This window comes from Thermobia domestica, chromosome 1 (genome assembly GCF_964235325.1).
Source record: "Thermobia domestica chromosome 1, izTheDome1.hap1.1, whole genome shotgun sequence".
NCBI lineage: Eukaryota > Metazoa > Arthropoda > Insecta > Zygentoma > Lepismatidae > Thermobia > Thermobia domestica.
Window position 1 is genome coordinate 196,393,506 of NC_137454.1, and position 26,507 is coordinate 196,420,012.

Consider the following 26,507-nt stretch of genomic DNA (forward strand, 5'->3'; position numbering starts at 1 on the left):
TATTCAAACTAATCTTCAGTATTTGCTTTTGCTTTCAAAGATTTTTATTTTTTAAGATCACTATTTTTTAAAAATTGGTATATTTAGCCTACGTTTTCGACTTTTTTCCAGTGCGGTATTATTTAACCTATTATTAAGATTTTTTTAAAGAAAAATCATTGACACACTAAGATATCTCGGAGAATAGAATTGTAAAGAAAAATTGAAGTATTCAAGATAATGTTACTAGAGATGATAAAATTACCAAAGGAAATAAATCAGACGAAAAAATTCCCTCCTTGAATCAACATGGTAATTTTTTAAAATATACTTAAGATATTTGTAAAAACAATAAGTGTAATAGAACTTTGAAATTTGGATATATTCAATAATTTCGTGATAAGACGATGTGTATATAATTCGATTAACTTTCTTCTGTTCTCATTGCGCCCTCTAGTCAGCATGTTTCGTTTGGCTTTGGTAGCTGCTCTTCTGGTGTGCGCTAATGGTAAGTTTAATGTGGATACAAGCATTAATTTCATAGTTATAACCACTACTGTAAAAGTTGATAGGTATTATCGTTATTATAAGAGTTCAAATCATCTGCCCTTATTGTATGTGACAAGTATGATCACTACTATAAAGATCACAAATCTTAATACTAACGTAAGGGCTTATAAATTTTACCACCACTACTAAGTACTCTAATATAGTAGTAATAAATTTATACTTTGCAGTCGACTTAACCCTTTCAGTACCACTGGGACATATGTGTACCACGATATATTCAGAGAACCAGTAGTAATTTATCTCATGTTATTGCAATAAATCAATGTCCCATTGCTAAATAGAAGCCTGCTAATGTTTTACAGAATTCTTATAATTACACATTTCACTTGTAGCTTGGGTTGTTGTCAAGTTTGATTGTTAACCCTTTGCTCACTAGATGTCTTCCTGTTTGTTATTCAATATGGTAACTGTTTCACGTTTTATTTTATGTATTTGTGGTTAGTGGCGAAGCGTAATCCCACAAGTAGGTAGGCCCGACAAACTAATAGAGTCTAACAGAAACAACTTTTAATGAATCACAAAATGTTTAAAATTACTCAGAATTTTATTTTCCTTATTGAGTTAAACAAAAAGGCTACCAAATCTATCTATTTTAAAGAATTTTCTTAGCTATATTTCTAACACTGTTTAGAGTTTAATTTATGTGCATGTATACGTAGTAATTTTGCTGTTGTTGTTTAATTTAACAAGAAAGAATGAATATATAAGCAACAGTAGACGAAAAGTAGTCTATTCTTATATTATTATTATTATTATTATTATTATTATTATTATTATTAGTAGTAGTAGTAGTAGTAGTAGTAGTAGTAGTAGTAGTATTACTTACATGAGGAAAACACGGAATATGTATTAATGGAATATTCCCATTTAGCTACACTAAAATATTTTGAAGAGCACTTCACACTTTCTTCTGTCTGGGATTTGCAAGGAGGATGAGGGGAATTTCCTCCTCAGTTGCTGTTTTCCTTTCCTCCATATTTGAAAATGGAGAGAGAAAGAGAGAGAAAGAAAAAAGTACATTCTTACAATTAGCTTCAAGTTTCTTGGATAAGCGTTTGTTACTTGCATCTTTCACTTTAAAATAAGTACAACACTGCAATTAATTAATGCATCACGAGATAATGACTTCACTAGAAATGTTAATGCGCAGAAGGAATTTTATTTGAATCATGGCAAGATATTTAATATTGTGTTCTATGGAGTGACATATTTAAGGGGATGGCTTCTGAACTGAAGCACTCACCGAAATTTTATCGCAACTTTTTATTGTTTTATATACATTACAGAATTTTGCCATTTCCTGGAATACAATTAGCAAAGCCCTTCGCGAAACAAGCAAAGCCTCCCGAAAGAAAATCGTCAATACTCCACTTATTCTATGAAATGGAAAACTCAACTAAAATTACACACAAATATAATTATTTTATCCTGTACAGTAGTGTTTGTAAATAAATTTATATATTTATTTAATGTATCAGACTTATATTCTATATGCTATTATGGATCAGGTCCAATGTAGGAAAAAAATCTACTCTGAATAACTCCTGAGGGTACATATCTAAATTAAACAAGTTATCACTAACAGAAATACATAATTTTATATAGAAACTTCTTATTCTGTGTTAAGGAAATGATTTTATAACATTCGTATTCAAAGGTGCCTTCAACGTTAAAACTAAACTTCCAGAGGCGGACCTTCGCAAACTTCCCTACAATGCCTGCAATCCCAAGCGAAAATAGCTTCGTTTTCTGAGCAGTGTAGCCCGTAAACCTGTCTAGCGAGTGGGTGAGGCAAACGGAAGGGACGGAAGGGACGGAAGGGACGGAAGGGACTAAAAGTGTTTCCAACTTATTATTTCGTAACCAAAAAAAAAAAAAAAAAAAACAGAAATTTTGAAGTGTTCATTTTATTTTATAAATAACCAAAGGTAAAGAAAATATTCGGTAGAAAGCAAGGTACGCCCGGCCTCAGAGCCTCATAGTACGCTTCGCCACTGTTTGTAGTGATTTTTTCTATTTCAATGTTTTCAAACTATTTAATTTATTCATAAATCATGTACTCAGGAGGGACATGTTTTTGCAGCTACTTTTTACATTCGGGACAATTGTGTTTTACTGGTATTTTTAGTGGGACATATTTATCCCAGTGGTTGTGAAAACCATACTTATTTATAAAGGAATTTTTCAATTATCGAGGAAAAATGAGTTCAGATGTCAGTGGTGTACGAAGTCGTAAATGCAAGCACGATGCAGATGAAATTCAAAGATTTTTTAGAACTCTGACGTTGACTGTGTAAGTGATGATGCCATAATTGATGAAGATTATCAATTAGAGAGCAGTGGAGGTGAAAGTGAAGATAATGGAAGAGATGAAAGTGAAGAACAAGCTGGTAGCGATAAAGCAGATGTTGCATGTACTAATAAAGAACTTGCAATTTAGAATAAGCTACCGAAATGTAAAATATTTGTAATCATAAACACGATGCAGGTGTTTTTCTGATAATACAAATTGAAAATACAGCATGATCTTCCGTTTCACTACCACTGGGACATATAGGTCTCACGTAAAATACCAGTGGGTCACATATGTCCCAACCCTACCTACGTTGAAAAACAAAACATGAAAATGTTCCTTTTATGTTTATACTTTTGACAACAATTTTAATAAAATAACCATATATTAATATCTTTCAGTCCGAAGAAAAAATGGTAGTGAAAGCGTTAGCACATGTTTTAGGAAGTGTGTTGATTTCCTGTAATAAAGTTAAGCTTAAAAGGCATAACTAGTAGTTGAGCTGAAATGCCTCTTTGATGAAAACAATAATATTATCCGATCAATAATTAATAAATCAATATTATTCATACTGAGATGGGCACCATGATAACTTCTGTCTATCAGCAGGCCATTACTGATTACGTAAACCAACTGAAGTTGCCCACGTTTCTGCTGGCAATGGTCCCTTTGATGCGTTACTTGTCATGACGCCAACGTTGTGCTACAGTAGTTCGAGAAGAATTTCAATTACTGCAATGACATCTAAACTCACCCTTTCTTAAACCAATTGATCATGCGTAGGATATCATTGAGCGTTAAATCCGAGCCCTTCGATGCCCTCTGAGAGTTTGCAGGGATTAGGATATTTATGACATATATGATATATATGACACACTATCTCTTCTCACACGTACGAAGGTCACGTTGTTCTGCGCCAAACCGCATTACTACTGTTCTACGAGTCAAAGGTGGATATTGTATTTGTTAGGTAGATCATCATAACGTACAGTAGAGCGTGGCCAAAATCTCAAACTTGTCAAATAGCATTAGTTGTCAAAAGTTGTGTATTGACTAGTATAACATTCGTGATTTTTTTCATAATTTTTGTACTTCTCCTTCATTCCCGAAAGAGCCTTAAATGTTTGCAATTTTTATAAAAATTGGATTTTTTTTTTGAAAATATTGAAAATATTTTAAAGCTTTCTAGTGATATCGAATTATGTGGCAAAAGTTGCATAATGACTAGATTAACTACACCTTCATGATTTTAAAAATAATTTTTAAAATCGTGTTTATTCCTCCCAAGGGCCTGACATTTTGCAGCTTTTATGGTATATTCTAAGGCATATTCTAAAGCATTTATATGGCGCAACAGTGCATCCTAAATACTTCCCGAGAATTATAGGAAAAAGTTTATCCAATTGTGAGGATTCACCAATCGTTAATTTTCAAGTGATTGAATGAAGTTTCGCGACCATGGGAGAAGGAGAATTCAAAAACCTTAGGACAGACCAGAGGTATATGTGGGATGTGTGATCTCTGCTGGTGAATTTTCACCGAATCTTGCATCAAGAAGTTCTGGAAACTTATCCCATGCAAGATAGATCACTACTGCCAACAGAGTGCTTAGAGTGTACATACACATAAGCGTTACTGACCCATCTTCGAACTTAAAAAAGCTGGTTACATTCATGATGAAACTGTGTGCTCTGATGTGGTTTTACATTAAATTTACCCCTACTGTAAAGGATGCTCCTGTGAACTTCTATCACACTATGACCTTTTGACGGTACATATTCAATGAACTGAAGCTCATTGTAGATAGGACAATTCAGCGCAATGCTCTTTTTCGCGCATCCAGAAAATTCACTCGCCGATGATCGAAAACATATTTGAGAATTAGCCATGCGTAGAATCCTTGATGCAAGACCAGAATGGTAAAACCAAACACCTTCAGTGCGCAAGTTCAGTATTTCAGCAAGACACTTATTTCTCAGGATTACATTGATCTATCGAACTGGCAGGAACGCGAAGTAACCGAGGCACCCCTGACGAGCCATTTGTCTGAGAATAATCATCAGAAATGTGTAACAGAAGGTTCAACTATGCATCCGAATATTTTCCACTTCATGTTATACCAAAGCAGTCGAGAAGTGATTAAAACTGCCATCGATCCTTCGTCTGAAATGTGTGGTTTCTTAGCTCGAGATGGATTTATCAGACCAAGACTTTTGGAGCAAAGCAAGACTATTTTAATTAAGCCCATACACCAAAGAAAATCTGAATACAAAACAACGAGTTAAAGAGACAATAGCTAAAGGTAGGGTGGATGGAATGGGAGGATGGGCGGAACTCTACCTGCAGCCACCTCCTCATGGTGAGTTCTTGGTGGTTCTGGGAACCAGCAAAGAGTTACATATCAAAAATAATTTCAATGCATTTTTTTTAAATTTACATAATGAATCTTAATATTATGCTCAATATATATTTTTTTTTTTGATATTACTGTGAAACTACATTTTAAAACTTGTTTGAGGTAGCGAAGGTGAATGAAACTGCATTTTAAAACTTGTTTGAGGTAGCGAAGGTGAAGGAAAATACTTTTAAAAATAATCGAAATTCTACTATTCAGACACAAGGCCTTACATCTAGTAGGATATTGTTTGACAGTTCTTGAAAGTTGTCAGCACCTTCAATGCATTTCAAGATTTACCGTATAAATTCCAAAAGTTATAAGGCCCCTGCATTTAATAAGATAAATCTCGAAAATTATTTTAAAACCACGGGTGTTATGGTAGTGAACACAACTCTTTTTTAAGCTAGTGTGAAGTGAATTGACGGGTTTTAAAACATTTTAAAAAAAATATTTTTAGTGAAATTTCGAAATTTACCATAAAAAGTTAAAACTTTCAGAGCCTTGCAGGAATGAAGATGCATTTAAAAACAAGAATCATGAATGGTGTAGTCAATGTAGTCATGCAACTTTTGTCACCTACTTCCAATTCATTGAGCAGCTTTTTTAAAAAAATCAATATTTTCAAAAAATTCAAATTTTCGTAAAAATTGCAGACATTTAAGGTCCTTGCAGGGAATAAAGATTAAGTATAAAAATTACGAATGTTATACTAGTCAATACACAACTTTCGATACCTAGTGCTATTTTTTTGGACAAAGTTTGATAATCGACCCCCCCCCCCATTTCGCTCCACCCTAATGTACAAGTTGGTCAATGTATATTAAAAGTAATTTGGAATTTGAAGTTCTCTGACATGTTTTATACCTATCTTACTATTCTTAATTCACACTATAATCCAGAATTTTGAGTTATTCATTTTAGCCACTCTGCATCAGAAGCTTTCGAAAACAACTAGCACATTCCCAAATGGAAAAATTGTTGGAGGAAGCCCAGCGGAACGAGGAGAATTTCCATTCCAGGTAGTTATTTCTAACCTTAAAATCTTAAAATGTCTCTCCACTACAACAATTAAGAGAATATTAACTTAGTCGTAAGTATATTGACCATAAAAAAGGAGAACAATACAAGAAATTGAAATAATTAAACAATAATTATAACAAAAATTATAGTGATTTTGATAAAAGTATTAAATTATTAAAGTAATATTAATCACAAGTTTTAAATTTCCACTCTATTGATAATGAAGAGACGTTTTTGTTGGAGGGTGAGATTGAAATGTTCGTTTCTATGACACTTGGGAAAATACTTTCTGTAAATGCTGTCAGTGGACTGCACACAGATATCACAAACTTCGTATATGCTCAGCAAAGAGACTGGAATAACCAGTCACTCAGGAGACGGTATGATTGTTAAGTTATCATGTGGTGTTGCACCGAACATTCTACAAACGTGGTAGCGAAAAACATGAACAGTGCACTTGGCCCAGGAATAGAAAATTTACTCAAAGTACGCCGCTGATTTGTATAATTTCATGTTAGTCATAATTCAAAAATGAGGCCTGAGGCTACAGAGGAACACCACATTCTCATGAGGTCTTCAGAAATATCATTGACGAAAACATTGCGAAAAGTTTAGCGTAATTGCAGGCTGCTTAAACATTGCACAATACCACTGTCGTTTATACACAATGAGCTCGAGTATACACAATGAGCAAATATGAATGGCCTAATAGCGCTATATTAGTTGATATAAGCCAACAGGAATCACCGTTGTAATTGCGCAATTGTCTCTATGTACGGCAATAATTGAGAACCTTTCCTGCATCAGATTGTCATTTTTATTGGTCAGATATTATTTACGACAATTGTAAAGAGATCCCCCTTGGTTGTGGATACAGTACGCACATTTGTCGCTGGAGACCTAGGATCGATTCCCGGCTGGACCTCATGAAATTCGGATTTCACGTTAACCTTTAGATCCACGTCTCATATTATATCACGTCAGGATTGATTTCAATATTTGTTTTTACAAACGATGAAAATTCAACATCATAGATTATGTTGCAATATAGTGTTATCGAACTACTAATTGCAAAGGGAAAGTGTAGTATAATTGCTTCCTTTCTAACAAAAGTATGAATAGTCTATAAGGAAAAAATGTTGGTTGGATTAATGCGTACTCTTAATATTGGAATAATTATTTTTTTAACAAAACGTTGAAATGATATTGGAGTTAGAGACTTGTGAAAAGAACAAAAGTAATTTTAAAGTAATACTTACTTAATAATAATTTAATATGAAAATTTATGAGATTATTTGAAATAACTGCTTTCATATTTTAACACCAATTAAGGCATCTGTTTTATTGCAGGTTTCAATTCAACGAGATGGTGCTCATCATTGCGGAGGCACTATAATTAACGAGAATTACGTACTAACAGCTGCCCATTGCAGTGGGTACGTTAATAATTTCATATATAGATTTACTTTCTAGAAAAATACAATTTTATCTTTTTCCTGCGTGAAGAATGCAATTTAACTAACTCATCATGTAACCAGAGTCATTAAAAGTATTAAAAGTACTAAACCTTTGCTTCTGGTGGAAACCCTTTGTTTCCGTGCATCTCGTTTCAAAATGTTAAACGTACAGTTTTCGATATCCCTTTTGTAATATAACAAATAGAGATTGAAGACACGGTTTAAGATATTACTTCTCAATAAATTCTACTACTAAAAACTTGGAACGTTATGAATTATGTAAATGAAATAATCAGATATAAACACTGATAGGAAGAAATGCTTTGATTGGAAAAGGTTGACTGAAAAAGTTGGTTTTATAACCTGAATAAGCATAGCAAGAAGAAGACCTAATACAGTTATAGAAGTAAGTACACAGAGAAAAATTTTCAATGATAATTTAGCAGTAAAGACATTAAAGGTCATTTTTTTCCTGGTTCCGTACTTAAATTACGTAAATTTTGACTTGAAACCATTATAATGTTCACTTATAATGTGTTGAAATGAAAATATAAGATGCACCTTTTTGTCTTTTACGAGAAATCTGTCGTACCTAATAAATATCCGTAATAACAGGAAAGTTTTCAGTTCTGTAGTCTTAAGAATACATTCCAGACAGAACAGATAACTGTGACGTCATCCAAGAGAGAGAAATGTATTTCAAGAATGAAAATATTACAGGCTATCCTATCCAGTACGTGTATTTTGACATGAGTAAGGAAAATATCGCAGAAAGAAGAAAAAGTTTACCTTGCAATCAGTGATGAAAATTTTGCGGAAAAGTTTGAAACGGAAAATTTTCAGATTGATAAAAGCATACTCCACTTATTCCGATATCGTTGTTTAGCCGTGATATGAGGTGGAAAATTTTTAATCTATATTTTCCCGGAAAATTTTCCTTTGTAAATAAATATCAGTGATCAAGTAACAATTTCTCAGTAATCATAAAATCGATTGAATCCATGTATAGAAATGTTAAAAAAATGAAAGATCGTTTAAAGAATTTGAAAATTTTCATAGCTCAGACAATTTTCAGTACTATCTAGGAACAAGTGAAACAGTCTCTCCTGTATGGAAAAAGTGAAAAACTTTTTATGTGTAGGAAAAGTTTCATCATTTTGAAGCAAAAATAAAACATTTTGTGAATCGGAAACTTTTATTGCTCTATAGAAACAAATGAAAGGAATTTTCATGGATCCGGAAATTTTCATTACGATTTAGAAACAAGTAGAAAAACTCTTCATTAGCCGGAAAATTTTGGATATTAAGTATAGTGATGTTAAATGGAAAATTTTTCACTATATTTAACTGCACGTTGAGCTATAAAATTCAATTCCTGTAGAGGAAAGTTAGAAGCAACAAATTATAATTTTCCAAACAGCTTTCGGGAACCGGAAAATTTTCTAATATTTCAAGTTGGGAAGTAAAAATTTACATAGTGTTTCTCTCTCTCTCTGTTCCATTTATCTCTGCTTGTATGTGTTAATTAATTAAAATAATAAATGAATAAAGGAAAGCCTCTTAGACCAACCACAATTTTTACATTTTTAATTCAACGAAGAAAGGGCACAAGCCCTTTAAACGAGTAGACGACAAGAAAGAAGATTATTATACGTAATCTTTCTTCGAACCTAATACCTCTTGTAATTAGTTACTGCAGTATGCAATGATAAAGTATAGCAAACATACTCGTGAGATCAGTACAGATACTCTACTTTGAAGTCTGACAGAATTTCTTCTTCTTCTGGAGGGTTTTATTTAAAATTTTGAATGTCATTGTTTGTATTCATACTCTGAGCGGGGTGCTCTTTACCTATATACTACTTACTCCTAAGTATTTCTTGTTTTCGTTGCCTTGATCCTTTTGGTAAAGAGCCTTGATCCTTTTGGTATGCTATATTACTGGCGATAGTTCTGCCTCCCACCTCCAACTTCGCGGAAGATACAGGAAGGAATCCTCGTAAGAACCGGCGCAGTCGATCGCTATCTGAAAGCAGTGCTGATTCTGTAGATAAACGCTCTCGATCCCGTTCATCTGCTTATATACAGAAACCACCTGAACGTATGGAAGAAATGCAGTTCACCTCAAATTCGACAGAACCTACACTGTCTACTTCGCTAACACCTCGTATGTATGTTGCAGCACCGACACGACCGAAGATTTATTCATTTCTATTTACCTATTATGACGCCAAATACATAAACAGTCGTCACATTTTCAATCAAGTCATTAAGTACCTTCCGCGCGCTAGTGCGAAGCGAATTGTTTTCACTAAGAGTGGTGTTATCATAAAGTCAGATGACGAGATATTCGGGATAACACTCCGTAACAAAGCAAGTTATGATATATTTGAAAAAAAATGCCAAGCTGATCTGACTGAAGCTCTAATCGGACTGACAAAATAAATAAAAATCCAGCACCACCTCGCACACCGATGATGTCTACTGTTATTCGAGGCGTTTTGCATGAAATAACAGATGATGAAGTTCACGAAGAACTTAAAGCAGAAGGTTTTGATGTAGCGAAATGTATTCGTATGAGAAGTATCAATGCTGCTTCATACATAATTCGTGTCTTAACCACGTAACAAACTTCTCTTCGCACCTTGCTGCAAGAAGGAACTTATATATTCAAAAAACGACACCGTGTACAACCATCCCGTACTACCTCACCACTTCCTGTTAGATGTGAGAAGTGTCAAACTTACAATGCACACGTTATGTCAAAATGTCAAAATGTTCACAAATGTAGGTATTGTGGACGATAACACGGAACCAAGCACGTGTGCCCTAATATGGAAAAGCAACCTCATTGCTCCATATGTTCCAGCAGTGTTTATCTTACTTACAAATACAAGTCTAAGCCTGCACATTATCCAAATCAACGAGAAGTGACAGTTCCGCTCTGAACAAAGAATGATTCAGTCCTATTCTCACAATCCAGCAATATATTACGCTAATTTTGCAAAACATTTTTCTATTCCAACGTCCGCTCATTTTTGACCATGTTATTGTGGCTTCCTCTGCTATTTTCCAAGTTAATCTATATGTAACTTATTCTGGTTAGTTTGTTCATCTTATTGCACCACGCGATCTCACAGTTTAAAATGTACTTCTTCTGTCTCAGTATGGGTCTTACTATTTCTTTTATGAATATTCGATCTTTGACTCAATATCAAATACTATTTGAACAATTGCTTCTAGGCGAACAGGTCGATATAATTGTATTGGACGAGACAGCACTTAAACCTCCACAATCAATAGGTATCCTTTCCAAGATATCAGTTTGTAAGGCATGATTACCCAGACAGCAACGCCAGAGCACAAAGGCGGCGTAGCAATTAGAATACGAAATAAACTTCCTTATCGACACCGCTCCGTACCAACATATGCTTAAGTACCCGAGCACCTAGTGACGACAATATATCTACCAAACTTGGTTCTAGCTGTGACTATGATCTATGTCCTTCCCGGTCATATACTTCCAGTAAAATTCTTTCGATACTTGTTTTGACAGTACCGTCATCATTTAATCTTAGGTCTGAATACTCCGATAGTGATAAAACTCAGTTCTCAGATTATATATCTCTAGATCTACATGGGCATATGAGGCGCCTAGTATCAAAATCCACCACATCCATTTCGCTTAGGTTCGAGTAATCTCGCAAAACGTGAAGTGAAGCTCCATATACAAAGTCCCATATTTGAACTCTTTCTTAGTATGAAATATTAAGCTTTTATACAAATTCCTGTTTCCATGGAATTCCTTTAGATCAATGGGGGCGCGGTGACTCAGTGGTAGAGCATTCACCTCCGGTGCTTGGGGTCCCTAGTTCAATCCCAGATCACGCCGTGTGGACTTTGTGGTGGACAAGCACCGTGCTCATTGGTTTTCTCGAGGTTCTCCCGTTTCCTCCCACATTCTTCATTCCGCCATTTCATTCATTTCTCATCATCATCGTCTCCTTTATTCTAACTGGCATAACCGTGGGACCTAAAACTAAAGATTTCATTTCATTTTTTCTTTAGATCAATCATATAACAATCGATTTATATAACTCAATTTCGGTAAAAAAAAAATGTATTTGGCGGCTTTGATACTAGGCGTCTCACATGTACAATCTATCTAGACACATCAGGCCCAGTAGTCAAATTACTCCTTATCTTCTTATTGGTACAGCATCATTGGTTGCTAATGTCACTTGAACTGTTCTTGACTGTATCGGTAGTGATCACCCACAGTAAGGTTCAAATCAATCATCGGGAATTAACGGCAACCATCGTCTCCATCATTCACAAGAACTATATTCTTGTACGATAGAGCTAACTGGGAACATTATCGAACTGATATCAATATTGATCATGTTGAATCAGTTGAAACCACCAACATCTGAAACTGATCTCAACAATGCCGTTCATACCATTACCACTGCATTTGTTGACAGTGCTACCAAGGATATCCATACCTACCGTGGCGAAACATATCAACCAATATTACCACCTGAGTACCTTACACTTGTAGTGTTTTCGAGGCAATATTTTCGTGAATATGAGAGGACAACGCACAGTTCACAACTACATCGTTGCCCACAAAAGACTTAGTTAGATCAAATCTTGCAACAAGCTGAACACGGAAACGCGCCCTACAAAATACTTGAAGCAATTTAACCTATTGACTGGACAGAAATGATTACTACTTACCCTACTGTACAAAAAGATCACCTTTTTCAAACAGATCAGAGATACGCTCATGCTTTTCATCTCATTTGCAAGCAGTCTTTACACCGCCTCTGTCCACACACCGCTCAAGTCTACGACTATCTGAGTCAGCACTTAGCCGGTTGCTCCAACGTTCGACATCGCATGAGTTAGATAACTCTAGTCCTTTGACTTGGGAGATTACTTCTGATAAAATACGCGGAGGTCTTAAACGTAAAAGTAATACTGCTCCTGGATTTGATTCTATTTTTACAGAATTCTTCAAGAGTGCTCAGTACATTTTTTGTATTCTTAGCAACAATCTATACGTATATTCTACGAGCTGGCTATTATCTGCAGAACTGGAAGATGTTTAAAGTTTGTATGTTCTTAAAACCTAACTAACCACCTCACTCCGTGATATTGTACCAACCCATACAATTAACTTCTACAACGGGTAAACTACTTGAAATATCCTGGTACACCGTTTGCAACCTATAATTCCTGTATTTACGCTTACCATATCTCCATTCACTGGTTCAAACTTATCACCTCTTCTTTACATCATCTATGTTTTGGATTTATCATCCCTAGAACCTAATACTTATCTGTTCCAATATGCAGATGATACCACTTTTCTCACTCTTCGTAAAACAATCCAGCAGTTTAACATTTACTTGCAGGTTACGATTACAGCATGTCGTCGCTGGTGCGATAAATAAAGAGACTCACTCCTAACGAAGACAAAACACAAACTATAGTAATTTTACCCCCAACCGCCGCAGCAAAATTAATCGTAATCCAAATTTGCCACAGATACGTGTTGCGGTCATCATTTACAACCCACTAAAGCTGTTACCTATTTAGGTATCGTTTTGAGGTGGATAGCCCAACGCCAGAAACTTGTTGTGAAAGAAAACATCGATTGCAGCTTATATGTCACCTTGTAGTTCAAATTTGGGGTTTAAACTCTAAATTATTACTGAAAACTTATAAAGTTTTTATGCGTCGTGTCCTCACTTTGGGTCACACAGCCTGGTTCTCTGCTTCGCAGAAGTTTTACAATAGATTAGAAATTCTTGAATATCATGCTATCATACTCTAATTATGACCTTTTAATAAGCATGATTTTCAACCACTTGTCCAATGCATTGCTCTCTTTCGCAAAAATATATAGCTAAATGTCTACATTTACATAAAGATACATTTCTCAACATCGTATTCATGGACTTCGAACAAGACTAAGAGTACCGATACTGCTATACACATCTCAGCGTCCTCCTCTCTTTTTATGCTCGACAACTTCCAGATGATCATCATCATGAAAGAGATTTCCGACGACAGCTCATCCATGACGATGTTCCTCATCTTTCACCATTATAGTACTGTCTCCCACAACACTAATAAGGACGATTTTCAAGTCTTGAGCCACCCCAAGACAGAAGACTAACCAGCATTCGTCTTACTTACTCATTTCATTCTGTTGTGATGTCATGTGCACTGTATTCATTATCATGAGCTTGAAAATCTTTCATTACAATACGCTTATTATCACTGGCAATATGGTATTTTGTATACTTATAATTTTGAATATTCATTTATTTTATTTTCTTTCTCTGCACCTCTTATTTATTTTTCACACTTCTTCTCTTGTATTCTTTACGTATTAGTTTAAATAGTATAACTCCTACTATATATCATTCTGTTCCAAATATTTTGGATTATATTAAAGTACATATATGTGTTTGCAACCTTTTGCTTTTTATATATTGTTACTTTTCAATATTTTCTTTTGACAGCTCACTAACCAACTAAAATGCAATAAAAGATAATTGATGTTCCCACATCCCGGGTCAAGAGAGAGGGGAAACCCTTTAATGGCAGTTATCTTATTTCCACATGTCGCATGACAATAAAGATTTCAATCAAACCTGCATCCCTAAAAGTATATTATATATGCTTCTTTATCAGTTTGATGTACCATACGTCGTAAGTTGTTTTTGTACCAACTTCACGACGCTCATTCTCCAAAATATCCACCCATTCTTACGTCCTCACATTCTCATGCGGATCGATCATATTGCCCAACAATTATTTGGTCTACAATTTCTGCCAATTGTACAGGTCCACATGTTCACTTCGCCATTACATCTATCAGAACAGATCCAGATGGTTCCTGTAAAGACCCTCCCTTCCCTAAACACCTTTGATAACCTTATCAATCATCATGGCAGTCACTTTCCACTTTCTCAACATTCTATTTCTTATCATTCACAAAGCAGTTTTTGAACAACTCCTAAGGGAGGACAGGTACAGGATTTTACAGTAAACGAAACCTATCTCACACCTACACACCATGTTCGAGTTCCACAGTTGCATTTACACTGTTATGATTGTCCTAGACTATACCAACGAGCAAATGGTGGCATAGCAATTAGAACACTTTACAATAATCCTGTACCCCCTCATACCTTCCCAAAGCCACATAAGCTACCACAGCATTCCATAGTCACGCTATATCTTCGGACAAAAATCATTATTCTGTGGTCCATATATATGGACCACGCAGCCTCATTCCATAAGATTTTTTCAATATATTGACAATACGTTCCGCCATTGTATCGTAATGGCAGATATAAATATTCATACTTTCTCACAGGCTGAAAAACCGCAATTTCAAAACTATGTTTTTAATATTCTAGCCGCTAACTATCATCATCTACCATCATCTCCACGCTCAATAAGCAATACTTCCATAGACATAGTTCTCAGTATTCCTTCTCTGAATACTCACGATCTTAGGGTACTGCCACCTTAGGGATACTCTTCGGCGTTATTTCCCCCAATTTCCTCAAATACAACCTCCACCAATTCTCTTCTTTGATTATACTCATACAAACTGCGTTAATTTTCAAGTCGATCTCACCAATTCATTCTAAAACCTACAAGAACTCACAGCTGAACAAGAACTGTATAACCTTGTTGACCAAATCACAGCATCCCTCGACACAGCCACCCAAAACCAAATACCTTTCCGTATCCATCAACCTCGCAAACTTCCAATACCTCTGAAATATCATTTGTTATAGTCACTTCTATACGCTCTTTCCGTGATTTCCAACGAACACTCAATCCTCTCTCATTAGAACAGCATCGCAGTTTAAGCAAAATTCATGCTTGCTTAATGAGGAGCATGCTTCACAATTACCTCGATACCTATAAACGAAAACATTGGATCTCAGCATGCAACTCCCTATCCATTGCCTCACATCCTACCAAATTCTGGCAGAAATTCCAGCAGTTAACTGGTAAAAACTGGCATACGTCATATCCTATCGTCTAACAAAACAACCCTCTTGAAACCGATAATGACAAAGCAAATGCTTTTGCCTCTTTCTTCAAAGACATATTTACTCTCACTCTACAATTACCACATCAAACTATCACCTGACGTGTCGAACACCGTGCACACGCACACTCTCCCCTACTACAACCAAACATTTACCATCAACTCACCGATTCATCCCTTAATGATCCTATAACGCCGACAGATATCTGCTCCTGCATCAGATCAGAACGAAATAGGGCACTTGGCTTTGATCGCATCACATATAAACTCATAAAATTCTCCCCACACATCTTATATAGTACACTCCTTGCGGCTAAATACAACTTTATAACCCGCACCGGCGTTTATCCCCCATAATGGAAGATCTTAAAACCCCCCTTTTCATCAAACCGAATAAAATACTACAGAACTCTCCACTTACCGTCCTATCCAATAAACACCAGTACTCAGCAGGATCTTTTAATTCATTCTTGTCAGCCGCCTTCATACGCATCTTTCCGAACGGAAACTCATTCCTCTACGTCAAGCCGGGTTTGGTTCTCATATCAGTATTTCTGAGCAACTTTTACGCCCCACGACCGCTATAGCAAATCATTACAATACATCCAAACCTTCCTGCCTGTTACCGATTGATCGCGAAAAGACCTTTGATAAGGTTTGACATGCCAACCTCATCACAAAACTTCACTCTTTTCATCTTCCTACACCTACATCAGATGTATCCACTCTTTCCTTTCAAATCATATTACTTACACTACCATTAGTCAATCACTTTTTCATCCAATCTTTGTTCACAGTGGTGTCCCTCAGGAATCTGTTCTTTCAACTCTTCTACATATATTATACGTTGCAGAAATGACCCCTCTATCATCAAATGTTTCTTTATATCAATATGCAGACGATACAGTTTTTCTAGCCATATCCACCACCGTTCAGCACATAAATCGAACACTCCAGTAAGCAATAGACGCTTCTACGTCTTTCTGTGAGAAATGGTGTCTAACAATACATTCTCTAAGAAACACAAGCTATCATGTTTCTTTCACCTCGCAGACGATCACGAATCTATCGCAATCCTTCGCTATTTCATATTCACGTCAATGGCGCTTCCATATGACCATCATCAGAAGTCACATACTTTGGGATCATATTCGACACAAAACTTAGTTGGAAACCACACTTACAGAAAATCTGATCGCAGTCTACAAATCGCTTAAACCTCCTCCGGCGGCTAGTGTTCACCACCTGGGGCTTACATACTGACACTGTTATAAAGACTTACAAGATTTTCTTCCGACCTACCTTCAAACATGCCCATATTTACTGGATCTCTGCTCATGTCGCACTGTATAATAGACTTGCAATATCCGAACGTTATGCTTTCCGCCTTACCTAGAGCATAAAATTACTAGCACCGACTGCGACCTCTATCGTCGTATCAACGTTCCCACCATCTTACAACACTTAGAAACATCCGCACAAAATATATCACAAAAGTCATCGCCGAATGTAATCCGATCTTCCTGACACCTTTCATCAGGACATCATTCATGATACCACCTCATCATCAAGCCACACCTCCTCCACATCTTCTTACACTACACCATCATACCTTAGAAGACGATTATCCTTACAAGCCCGATTTTGCTATATAACATCCACCTCATCTTAGCCCATACATTTACCCATCTTTGGATTAGTGTTTCATCAATGTTGCTAACGCTGCGCCTCATCTGTCATCATCATCTGTCAGGGACCGTTCGTTCGTCTATACTAACCATAAACCTGTGTTTTTCTGGCTTCCATCGCCACTTCATTTCACCCCTCATTCTTTAACCATAGCCCCGCCTACTTGATGCAATAGTGAATAATAAATGGAACCTACAAATTGAAGAATCCCTTATGACTACTGATGCCTCCAAGGACATAGTGGAAAATAAGTAATGCCCACAAAAGGAATAAAATAAAATAATTTTTCTTCAAAATCCCAATGCCCAACTATAAATAAAGGAAAATTCCAATACCTCCAAATCCTCTTACCGAAGAAAGGGCGTAGCCCTTTGGCCTGGTTAACTGAAGAAATCTTATTATAATCAAAGGCATTTCCTTAAAATGGGTACCTACAATTACACATTCCGAAGGAGTACATTTCAGTTTTACGTACTCGAGTGTTCATTTTACAGTACTTTTCTGTAGTACTTACTCCAAGCTTTAGTACGGCGCTTGTAGAATTATTCGCTATGCACATGGGAAGAAAACATTGCTAGATTGAATTTTACTCTTTCCTTCATTACTTACATCCCTGACTTGTTACAAGCTTTTCATTATATCGAGGTAAAAATGACTATGCATAAGGATAATAATGCAGAAGGATGTATTGGTTTCCTTTTCTCATGGTATTTTCACAGTAGTGAATGCATATTTAACTGGAATACACAGTGCTCAAGGCTCCACATGTAGATTTAAATACAGTGGTGGACAGAGTTATACCATTCCTTTAAGTGATTCTTTCATGTTTGCCTTGGTGAACGTCTAGCAACAGCCGGAATTATAACATTCATATTTTGTGACTTTTCCATTACACTTGAGTTTTAACATGACCAGTAATGCTGTCGCTCCATTATTACTGTATTTATCTACGACGTCATATGTTTCATAAGTTTTGACGTCATCATTTTTATCTGAAAAAGAAGAAAATACATGTAAAATGACAAAAGCAATTAGCATTCTCCATATTGTTGAAAAGTCATTCCTCTGTAAGTTAATAAGAAAGCAACGCAGTTTACGTACTTTTAATCCGTTTTTTTTTAGTGTAGAATATACTCACTATAGTAACAGATTTTGACATTCACTGCCGACTTGTCCAACTTTTCCCAAAAACATTATAAGGTCCCTCCATAACTACTTACATATAGGACATTAAAAAGAAAGTACTTTCCAAATCCTGAATTTTCTTTCTAATAAAATTTTGAAAAGAAAACGAAGATTCTACATTCACATTCAATGTTCCACAATTCTTTGAAAGTAGTACCTAGAGTTTATTTTAATACTCTCGCAATGGTTTATGAACATGATCTCAGGCTATCAAAATTGTAATATTTCCAAAGATAATTTACCACTATCTTTATAACCAACATGCTCTTTTGTTTGCTAAAACCTAAAATATCTTTCCTATATAGTTTCTCTTATTAATTTATGTATGTTAAATTTGAATAAATCGACATTATTCTTAAAATTCAAGTGATCCACGTTATTGGGCTCACTTAGTATATAAATAGTATCTCTTAATTTAGAAATACATTACTCAATTACACCCATCCCTCTACCCTACAGACTGCCCTTTAACAGATATCATAAGCAATGAATGAAATCTGGAGCAATCTTTTCAGTTCATAAATTCTTTTCAGAAAACTAATAGTTTACGGTATTTTCGCAGTCAGATTAGGTATTCCACTAAATTGAACGGTCAATACTATATGTTACATTTTTTCTTGAAATGTTATTGTGGATAATACTATAGATCGGAGGTAAGACCAAACCCAATTCAAATCAAAATGAAGCTATTAAACATTTTCCAACACCATCAACTCAAGAGAAACTGATATAATATCTCGGACTGTTATAATGAAGATGAAAATTTATCCCAAATTTAGCAGCTTTAGTTACATCTTTATTCGCTCTCTTAAAGAAAAACAATAAATTTAACTCCAGTGATATTAAAATTACATTAGCAATTACGGATTTTAATAAGCAAACAACCTGCTGTAAGTCGACCTCACTGAAAAGCCATTTCATCTGTGTTCAGATGCGAGCTTCGAAAATTTAGCACACTATTTAATACATTATTATGAAATAGGAGATTGCTTATCACCGAATATGCTAGCAGAAATTTAAAACTATATTCAATTATTATTCAAAATATCTTCTAAATTTCTTCTCTTATTCAATTTTCCATTTGGAATTGCTGCCAGTAATATTTCTGTGTGAGATTTTTCCTATTACATACTCTCAATAAAAGACACAGTACAATGTGACAATAGTGCGGTTACTTCTGCACTTACACTTCAGGATCTGTTTCCATTGACGACAAAGATTCTTTTAAAGCTTCGACTCTTTGATTTAAATTTTCAACATATAAAAGGGAAAGTATTCAAATAGCATATATACTTAATAGTTATGTTAAAGAAATTCGAAATTAATTGACCATTATCGAAAAAATTCATGATTTATGATTCGAAAAATTGGTTTGAATATCAGGAACAGGTGGATCCGCAAGCTAAGAACAATTACTGTCAACAGCTGAAACAGAAACTAGAGACCTATCCAGAGATTAAAGATATAAAATTAATTGACAACTTAATATTAATTAACAAATTTAAATTGAAACCTTCGCTGCTTATAATGCCTATACCTCTGACTATCAAGATTATAGTTCAGACTAATAATAAAGGGCATTTCGGGACATAGAAGCAGCACATTTTTTTTCTTTCGGGGAAACAAACAAGGGCGTTTACAGAATACATTAAAAATTGTGAGTCATAGGCTAGAACAAAATTTTCGAAGCAAATTATAGCACGAGAAGAACTGCATGAAAGTAAGTATTCATGGGGAAGGGACATGGTAGCTATGGATATTATTTCATATTGTCGGTAATTCATGTTTACAGTTAATTTGTATGCTATTTGACTTTTAAACTGCTACCATTACATAAATTATTACAGTTCTTGACAAAGAATGTTTCTACCTAATTCCTTATCCCAACCAAATTATATCAAGTAAAGACCCACAATTTATGTCTGAAAAATTGATGTAATACTGCACTGATCATAAAATCAGACATATTCTAACCATCTCATATAATCCGAAATCGAACGGCATTGCTGAAAGTTCGTATGGAGTACTTAATCTAATACCCTGCGTAATCTGTCACAATAATGACACAAGATGGAAAGAAGTATTGAAATTGTCCCAAGATCTTTTAATTATTCTTACAAGGGACATCACCCAATTGTCCGGCTCCGATTTCAATGAAATTTTTCTAGCTGATAGAGGACATATATGTATTATTTATGATGACAGAAATTTTTGCCATGGTGCATATTTTCTATTTTTTATAATGTTTAAGAGTTGTGATGTGGTTATTAGAGATTAGTGAAGAAGTCCCTTACTAATCTTTGTAAACGGAGCGTTAATAAAAGAACAACTATATAGATACATATAAGGCCTAGGGAGAAGTTCTATGGTAGGTATGACTTTGACGGCAGCCACCTTGAAATCAGCCATTTTGAATTAAGGTCAAGTTTTTTTAAAATATGTATTACCGAAGCTTTGATTCACTTATTATCATTAATACGCGGGTTAGAAGCGGAGCTAAGGGACTTACGCACTTAGTAAATGAACAATTAAATACCTGTAACTTTTCTCCGAATGTGTGTATCTCAAAACTAGCTTCACCATTGTCTTATTAATAAAATTCTAGTCCGAAATTATGTATCATATTACCCTATTGCTATTTAAAAAAACTTGACCTTAATTCAAAATGGCGGATTTCAAGATGGCTGCCATCAAAGTCATACCTACCATAGACCTTCTTCCTAGGTCTTATATGTATCTACATGGTTGTTCTTTCATTAACGTTCCGTTTACAAAGGTTAGCAAGGGACTTCTGCAATAATCTCTAATAACCACATCGCAATTCTTAAAAATTATAAAAAATAGAAAACATGCACCATGGCAAAAATTTCTGTCATCACAAATAATACATATATGTTCTCTATCAGCTAGAAAAAATTCATTGAAATCGGAGCCGGACAATTGGGTGATGTCCCTTGTTAGAATAGCAGTATAGATAGTACAGCAGCAGAAATCCTGGTTTCGTATTCGACAACCAATAAATTTATAGGACATTTTTCTTGGCCAGCAGACTTAGAGAACACAGAAGACTCTACAACGTATTTCCAGGTAGTTTTTCAATGTTAACAAAAAGGAAAAGAGAGCTACAATCAATTTTATCTAAACTTTTAAAAATTCGGTTAGGAGATTTACTAATGACATGAACGCATTTCCTTTCGGATGCCTATAAGAAAATCACGCATAATTATATGCCTGATTTTAGTGTGGAGCATATGTTGTCACTGAAGTGTATACAAATTATGTGGACCTAAAAGATTTGAAGAGAAGAGAGAGAAGATTCAAAACAAAACTTTTCGAATATAAAGTTGCTTTATTATTCAGAAGGAAAGAATATGTGAATATTACACAACTTTAAATAGTAAAAGAAAATAACTTTTAATTCTTTTAGGATTTTAATATTTTTTTCAGCCGCCGAAAGGTAAACATGTTGCGATCCTGCTTTCCTCAAATCGTACCGTTAAAACCACTAATTGTTAGTAAATATATTTATTGTGACTGATACAGTATTAGTTTGTTTATCTTTGAGAACTACTCGTTAATACGGAACATATGTACAAAGATACATGCCTATAACACATTTGCTTTTGTGTGAGTTCATATTCTAATTCATTTGAGTGTAGTAGTACTTAACGAGGTAAAAATTCACTTATATACTCATTTTTGGGGCTTTAGTTTGTCGGGATTCTTAAGCAGATTAGTAACAGTTCTGATTACATCAAATCTCTAATTTGTCTAGGGAGTAAGACGTCCCTAGTACTGCAAGCGGTATAGTGGAGTGTGAGTGACATTTATTATACTCACATTAACTGCAATAAACTGTTCCACGAATGAGAACCAAAGTTAACGATTCAATTCAATTGAGAGTAAGTTAATCAAAGTGACAACTTCACTTGCGTAACTAGAATGTTCTACTTGTGGTGTGTTACCTTTCTCTACTAAAAATTTTTTAAACAAGGGTATTCTTTATCCTTTGATTCAACATTATTGTAGGTAGACGGAAACAGAGTACTAGGAAACGTGGCTCTCTGACTCCACTTTAGTTACCCCTATAGACAATATCTAGAGAGATAACTCTAATGGAAAGTTGAGACATACTAACTTCGAAAAAAAACCTGTAATCTATTTAACTTAGATGATCTAAATAGAGCGCCCTTATTCAACATTATTTAGTATAGAATGCCTTCACTTTGACAAGTGAATACTTTCTTATCTTAGTTTAAGTGATTGTTGCAGTAGACCAATGAAAAGTATTAAAGATTAACAAATATTACTGTAAAATGCATTAATAATAATTCACTTGAGACATTTTATAGTTACGCCGTTTGATGATTTCAATCTGTTTAACACACTAAAATTACAAATACAAGACTTATCTCTCAGTTTCCGATATATCTCACAGTTTGGGTATTATTATAGGCCTTTCAGTTTTCTTCTATTAGTACTTATTTATAATAGTTTTCTCTAGCCTAAAGACAATGGAGCATAAAAGAGATAATATAATAAATACACATAATAATTTACTCTTTCGTAGCTCTGAAATTAGCTCCTACAGTATCCTTGCTGGTATTATTAACCTCAGCGAAGAAGGCCAAGAACGCAGAGTTGCTGAAATCACTGTTCATCCACATTATGACTACACGCCACAGTTGGTTCCTCTCAACGACATAGCTGTGTTCAGGGTAAAAATATATACTTATTTTTAACCAGTATGTGTGTCATTCCATCTTGAGTAAGTTGTAAACTAGACAGAAGTCATCAAGAAAAACACTGAATTTATATGAGATCTTTTATATATATAGATAACAACAAAACAGTACTTCTAGTTATTTTGTGTTTTAGTCTTCTTAGACGGTCTAATGATACCATACTGTAAGAAGTAAAATTTCCTAGCTTGCTTTCAGCACTAAATTATCGTCCCTTTTCTGGTTTTAATAAGTGCATATTATAGCTTCATATGAACTAAACAAATACGGACATTTTTCATTATTACTGTAAGAAAAATAGCTGAGTGATTCTAATTAGACGTAGATAAGCATAATTCGACGTTTCTATAGTTTACCGCATAATCGAGTTGTCTATATTGTTCAGACGGCAAACCTAAAGCTTAAAGACTATAATACAGTGATGAAAATGGGACACTACTTATTTGACAGCAAAAGTATTTAGCATCTAGAAACTAGAATTTTCATATGACATATTGAGCTACTTAACAGCGAAGTTAAATGTGAAGTGTGTTGTATAATTCCTGCATCAGTTGATATATTTTCTAGATATTATTTCGTAACGACTTCTCCTTTGACTATAACGGCGGTCACAAATACTTGATACGCCTTAATGGAATTCATGTTACCCTTTTCCTAGAGGCGTGCCGTAGTAATGGCAACAAATGGTTTCTTTTCGCAGGTTGCACGTACGAGAATATTTAGGTGGACACTTTTCATTTAAAATATACAATGAAAGCGGAGAATAGTAAGTTTTGGAGGAAAGGTATATTTTGAAGGCAAATGGTAAATTTGGTTGAGAATTTGTACTTGTTATTGGGAAGAATGGTATTTAGGGAAAGAATGGTCATTTCGGGAGAAAAGTGGTGAGTTTGCAGATTACACACAATTCGGTGGAAGGGAGAAATGGCACTTTGGTATGATATCACGTCGGCCCGGAATCCAATGTGCAACTTCTTAAATAGTTTCTACCTGAAATAACAATCAAGTTACCAGAACTACAGTGAGTCTTCCAACAAGCCCAAATACCAGTGGAATGTTATTCTCAATAAATATTTATTATTGATAATGCTGATAAATGCAGTATATATTTGGCATAGATAGACGTGGTAACTGAGACTTGTACTATTCTGGTCACAAAACGTATCAGTAACATAATCCTTCAGTTAAGATCCCACGATTATCTTCTTTAATGTAACGGAGACCGAAGATTAAGACAAGTAAATTATGATCAAAGAATTAGTTGAATGAGAAAGTGGTAGGAAACGGGAGTACTCCGAGAAAACTCACGAACACGATGTAGTTCACCATAACCTAACTTGATCGGGAGTAGAACCAGGAACCTAAAGCAGTACAGTACAATTTAAAAAGAACGTTAAGTTCTATTGGGTGTTTCAAATTGGTGTGAATAGTGCTATCAATATTACAATGGTCCTAGGTCAAAACAGCGCAAACAATAACAACGATGGGCGAAAGACGCTTGTGTAAATACAACGTCGACAGAAACACCGCATGGACAAAAACAGTACCGCGTGGACAATAACAGCGCATGCCCATACCGCGAGGACAAAAACAGCGCAAGGAAAAAGTGCAGCAAATACCACGTGGACAAAAACAGCGCATGGACAAAAACCGCGCAAGAACAAAAATAGCGCATGCAAATACCGCGTGGGCGAAAACAACCCATGGACAAAATTCATAGATGAACATTTTGCACTAGGATCGCTCGCGCTTGAGCTCACTTCTTTCAACTGGGTTTGGGCTCACTCGGGCTCGGGATCACTTACCTCTATTGGGTTCGCGCTTCCAACCACTTCCCTTAACTGTTCTCACAATCATCCCTGCTCCTGGTCACTTGGGCTCGTACTCATCTCTCTCGACTAGGCTCGTAGTCACTCGAATTTATAGTAACACAAACGGGTCAATATATGAATTAGGTTGAGTACCATTGCTAGTGACTGTTTAAAATTCTTATAGAAATCTTAGGAAAGATGAGCAAGGAACAATTACAGAAGAAGTCCCTTAAGTTTGACAACCAAAATATCTTTACTGTGTTTCAGTTTGCATAATTGACAGGCACTCTTGCTAGTTAAATAGATATAAGGACAAGAATAGCGCATGAACAAATCAGAGTAACGACAAAACAGCGCATGGACAAAGGCACCGAAAAGACGAAAAAGCGCATATAAATACCGCGTGGCAAACAGCGCCTGAAAAAAAACCACGCAAGGACAGAAATAGCACATGCAACTACTGCGTGAGCGAAAATAAGCCATGGACATTTTGCCATGGGCCATACATTAACATTTTACATTAAGCTTGGTCGCGATCGAGCTCACTCCTTTCAAATGGGCTCAAGCTCACTCAGGTTTGCGACCAATTACCTCAATGAGGATGGCGCACACTTTTCTCGACGGGGCTCTTACTTACTCGTGCTTGAGCTCACACGAGCTAGCACTCACTATTCTTAACTGGACTCGGTCACACTCGGGCTCACGTTCACTTCTCTCAACTGAGTTCGCACTCACTCGGGCTCGCGCTCATTTCCATCAACATGGCACGAGCTAGCGATCACTTCTCTTGACTGGGCTCGAGATCACTTTCCCAAACCGGGCTCGCGTTCACACGAGCTGGCACGCATTTCTCTCGATTGGGCTTTCACTCACTCAAGCTCAAGCTAACTTCCCTCAACTGGCCTAACACTCGCGAACACTTCTATCAGCTTAGCTCGCCCTCACTCGTGTTCCTGATCACTTAGAGAATCTGGGCTTGCACTGAATTCCCTCGAATGGGCTCGTTCTCACTAATCTTAAGTGGGGTCGCGTTCACTCGCACTCGTGCTCACTTTTCTCAACTGAGCTCGCGCTCATTCGGTCTCGCATTCATTTCTCTCGGCTGGGCTCAAGTTCAGTCATAATCACGGTTACTTATTTCATTGAGGCCTAGGCTCACTTAGGCTCGTGTTTAATTATGAGCCGAAACAAGGCTGAACTCGAGTACCCAGTTAAGGAGCGTCGGGTCGCAACTTTGGACACCTATGACAAAAGCAATGCATGCATGGTCTGGAATG

The 26,507-nt window shown here is 35.7% G+C and overlaps 1 protein-coding gene across 1 annotated transcript in view; it reads left to right on the forward strand.

Moving 5' to 3' along the window:
• Positions 1–431: 431 nt before the first annotated feature.
• The window catches only part of LOC145666955 (trypsin-1-like), a 40,517-nt gene continuing 14,441 nt past the window's right edge, over positions 432–26,507 (forward strand). The window contains exons 1-4 of the mRNA XM_081734583.1: positions 432–487; positions 6,162–6,259; positions 7,611–7,696; positions 23,248–23,395. Coding sequence (XP_081590709.1) covers positions 442–487; positions 6,162–6,259; positions 7,611–7,696; positions 23,248–23,395 — 378 coding nt within the window. The 5' untranslated portion in view covers positions 432–441. The remainder of the gene's footprint in view (positions 488–6,161; positions 6,260–7,610; positions 7,697–23,247; positions 23,396–26,507) is intronic.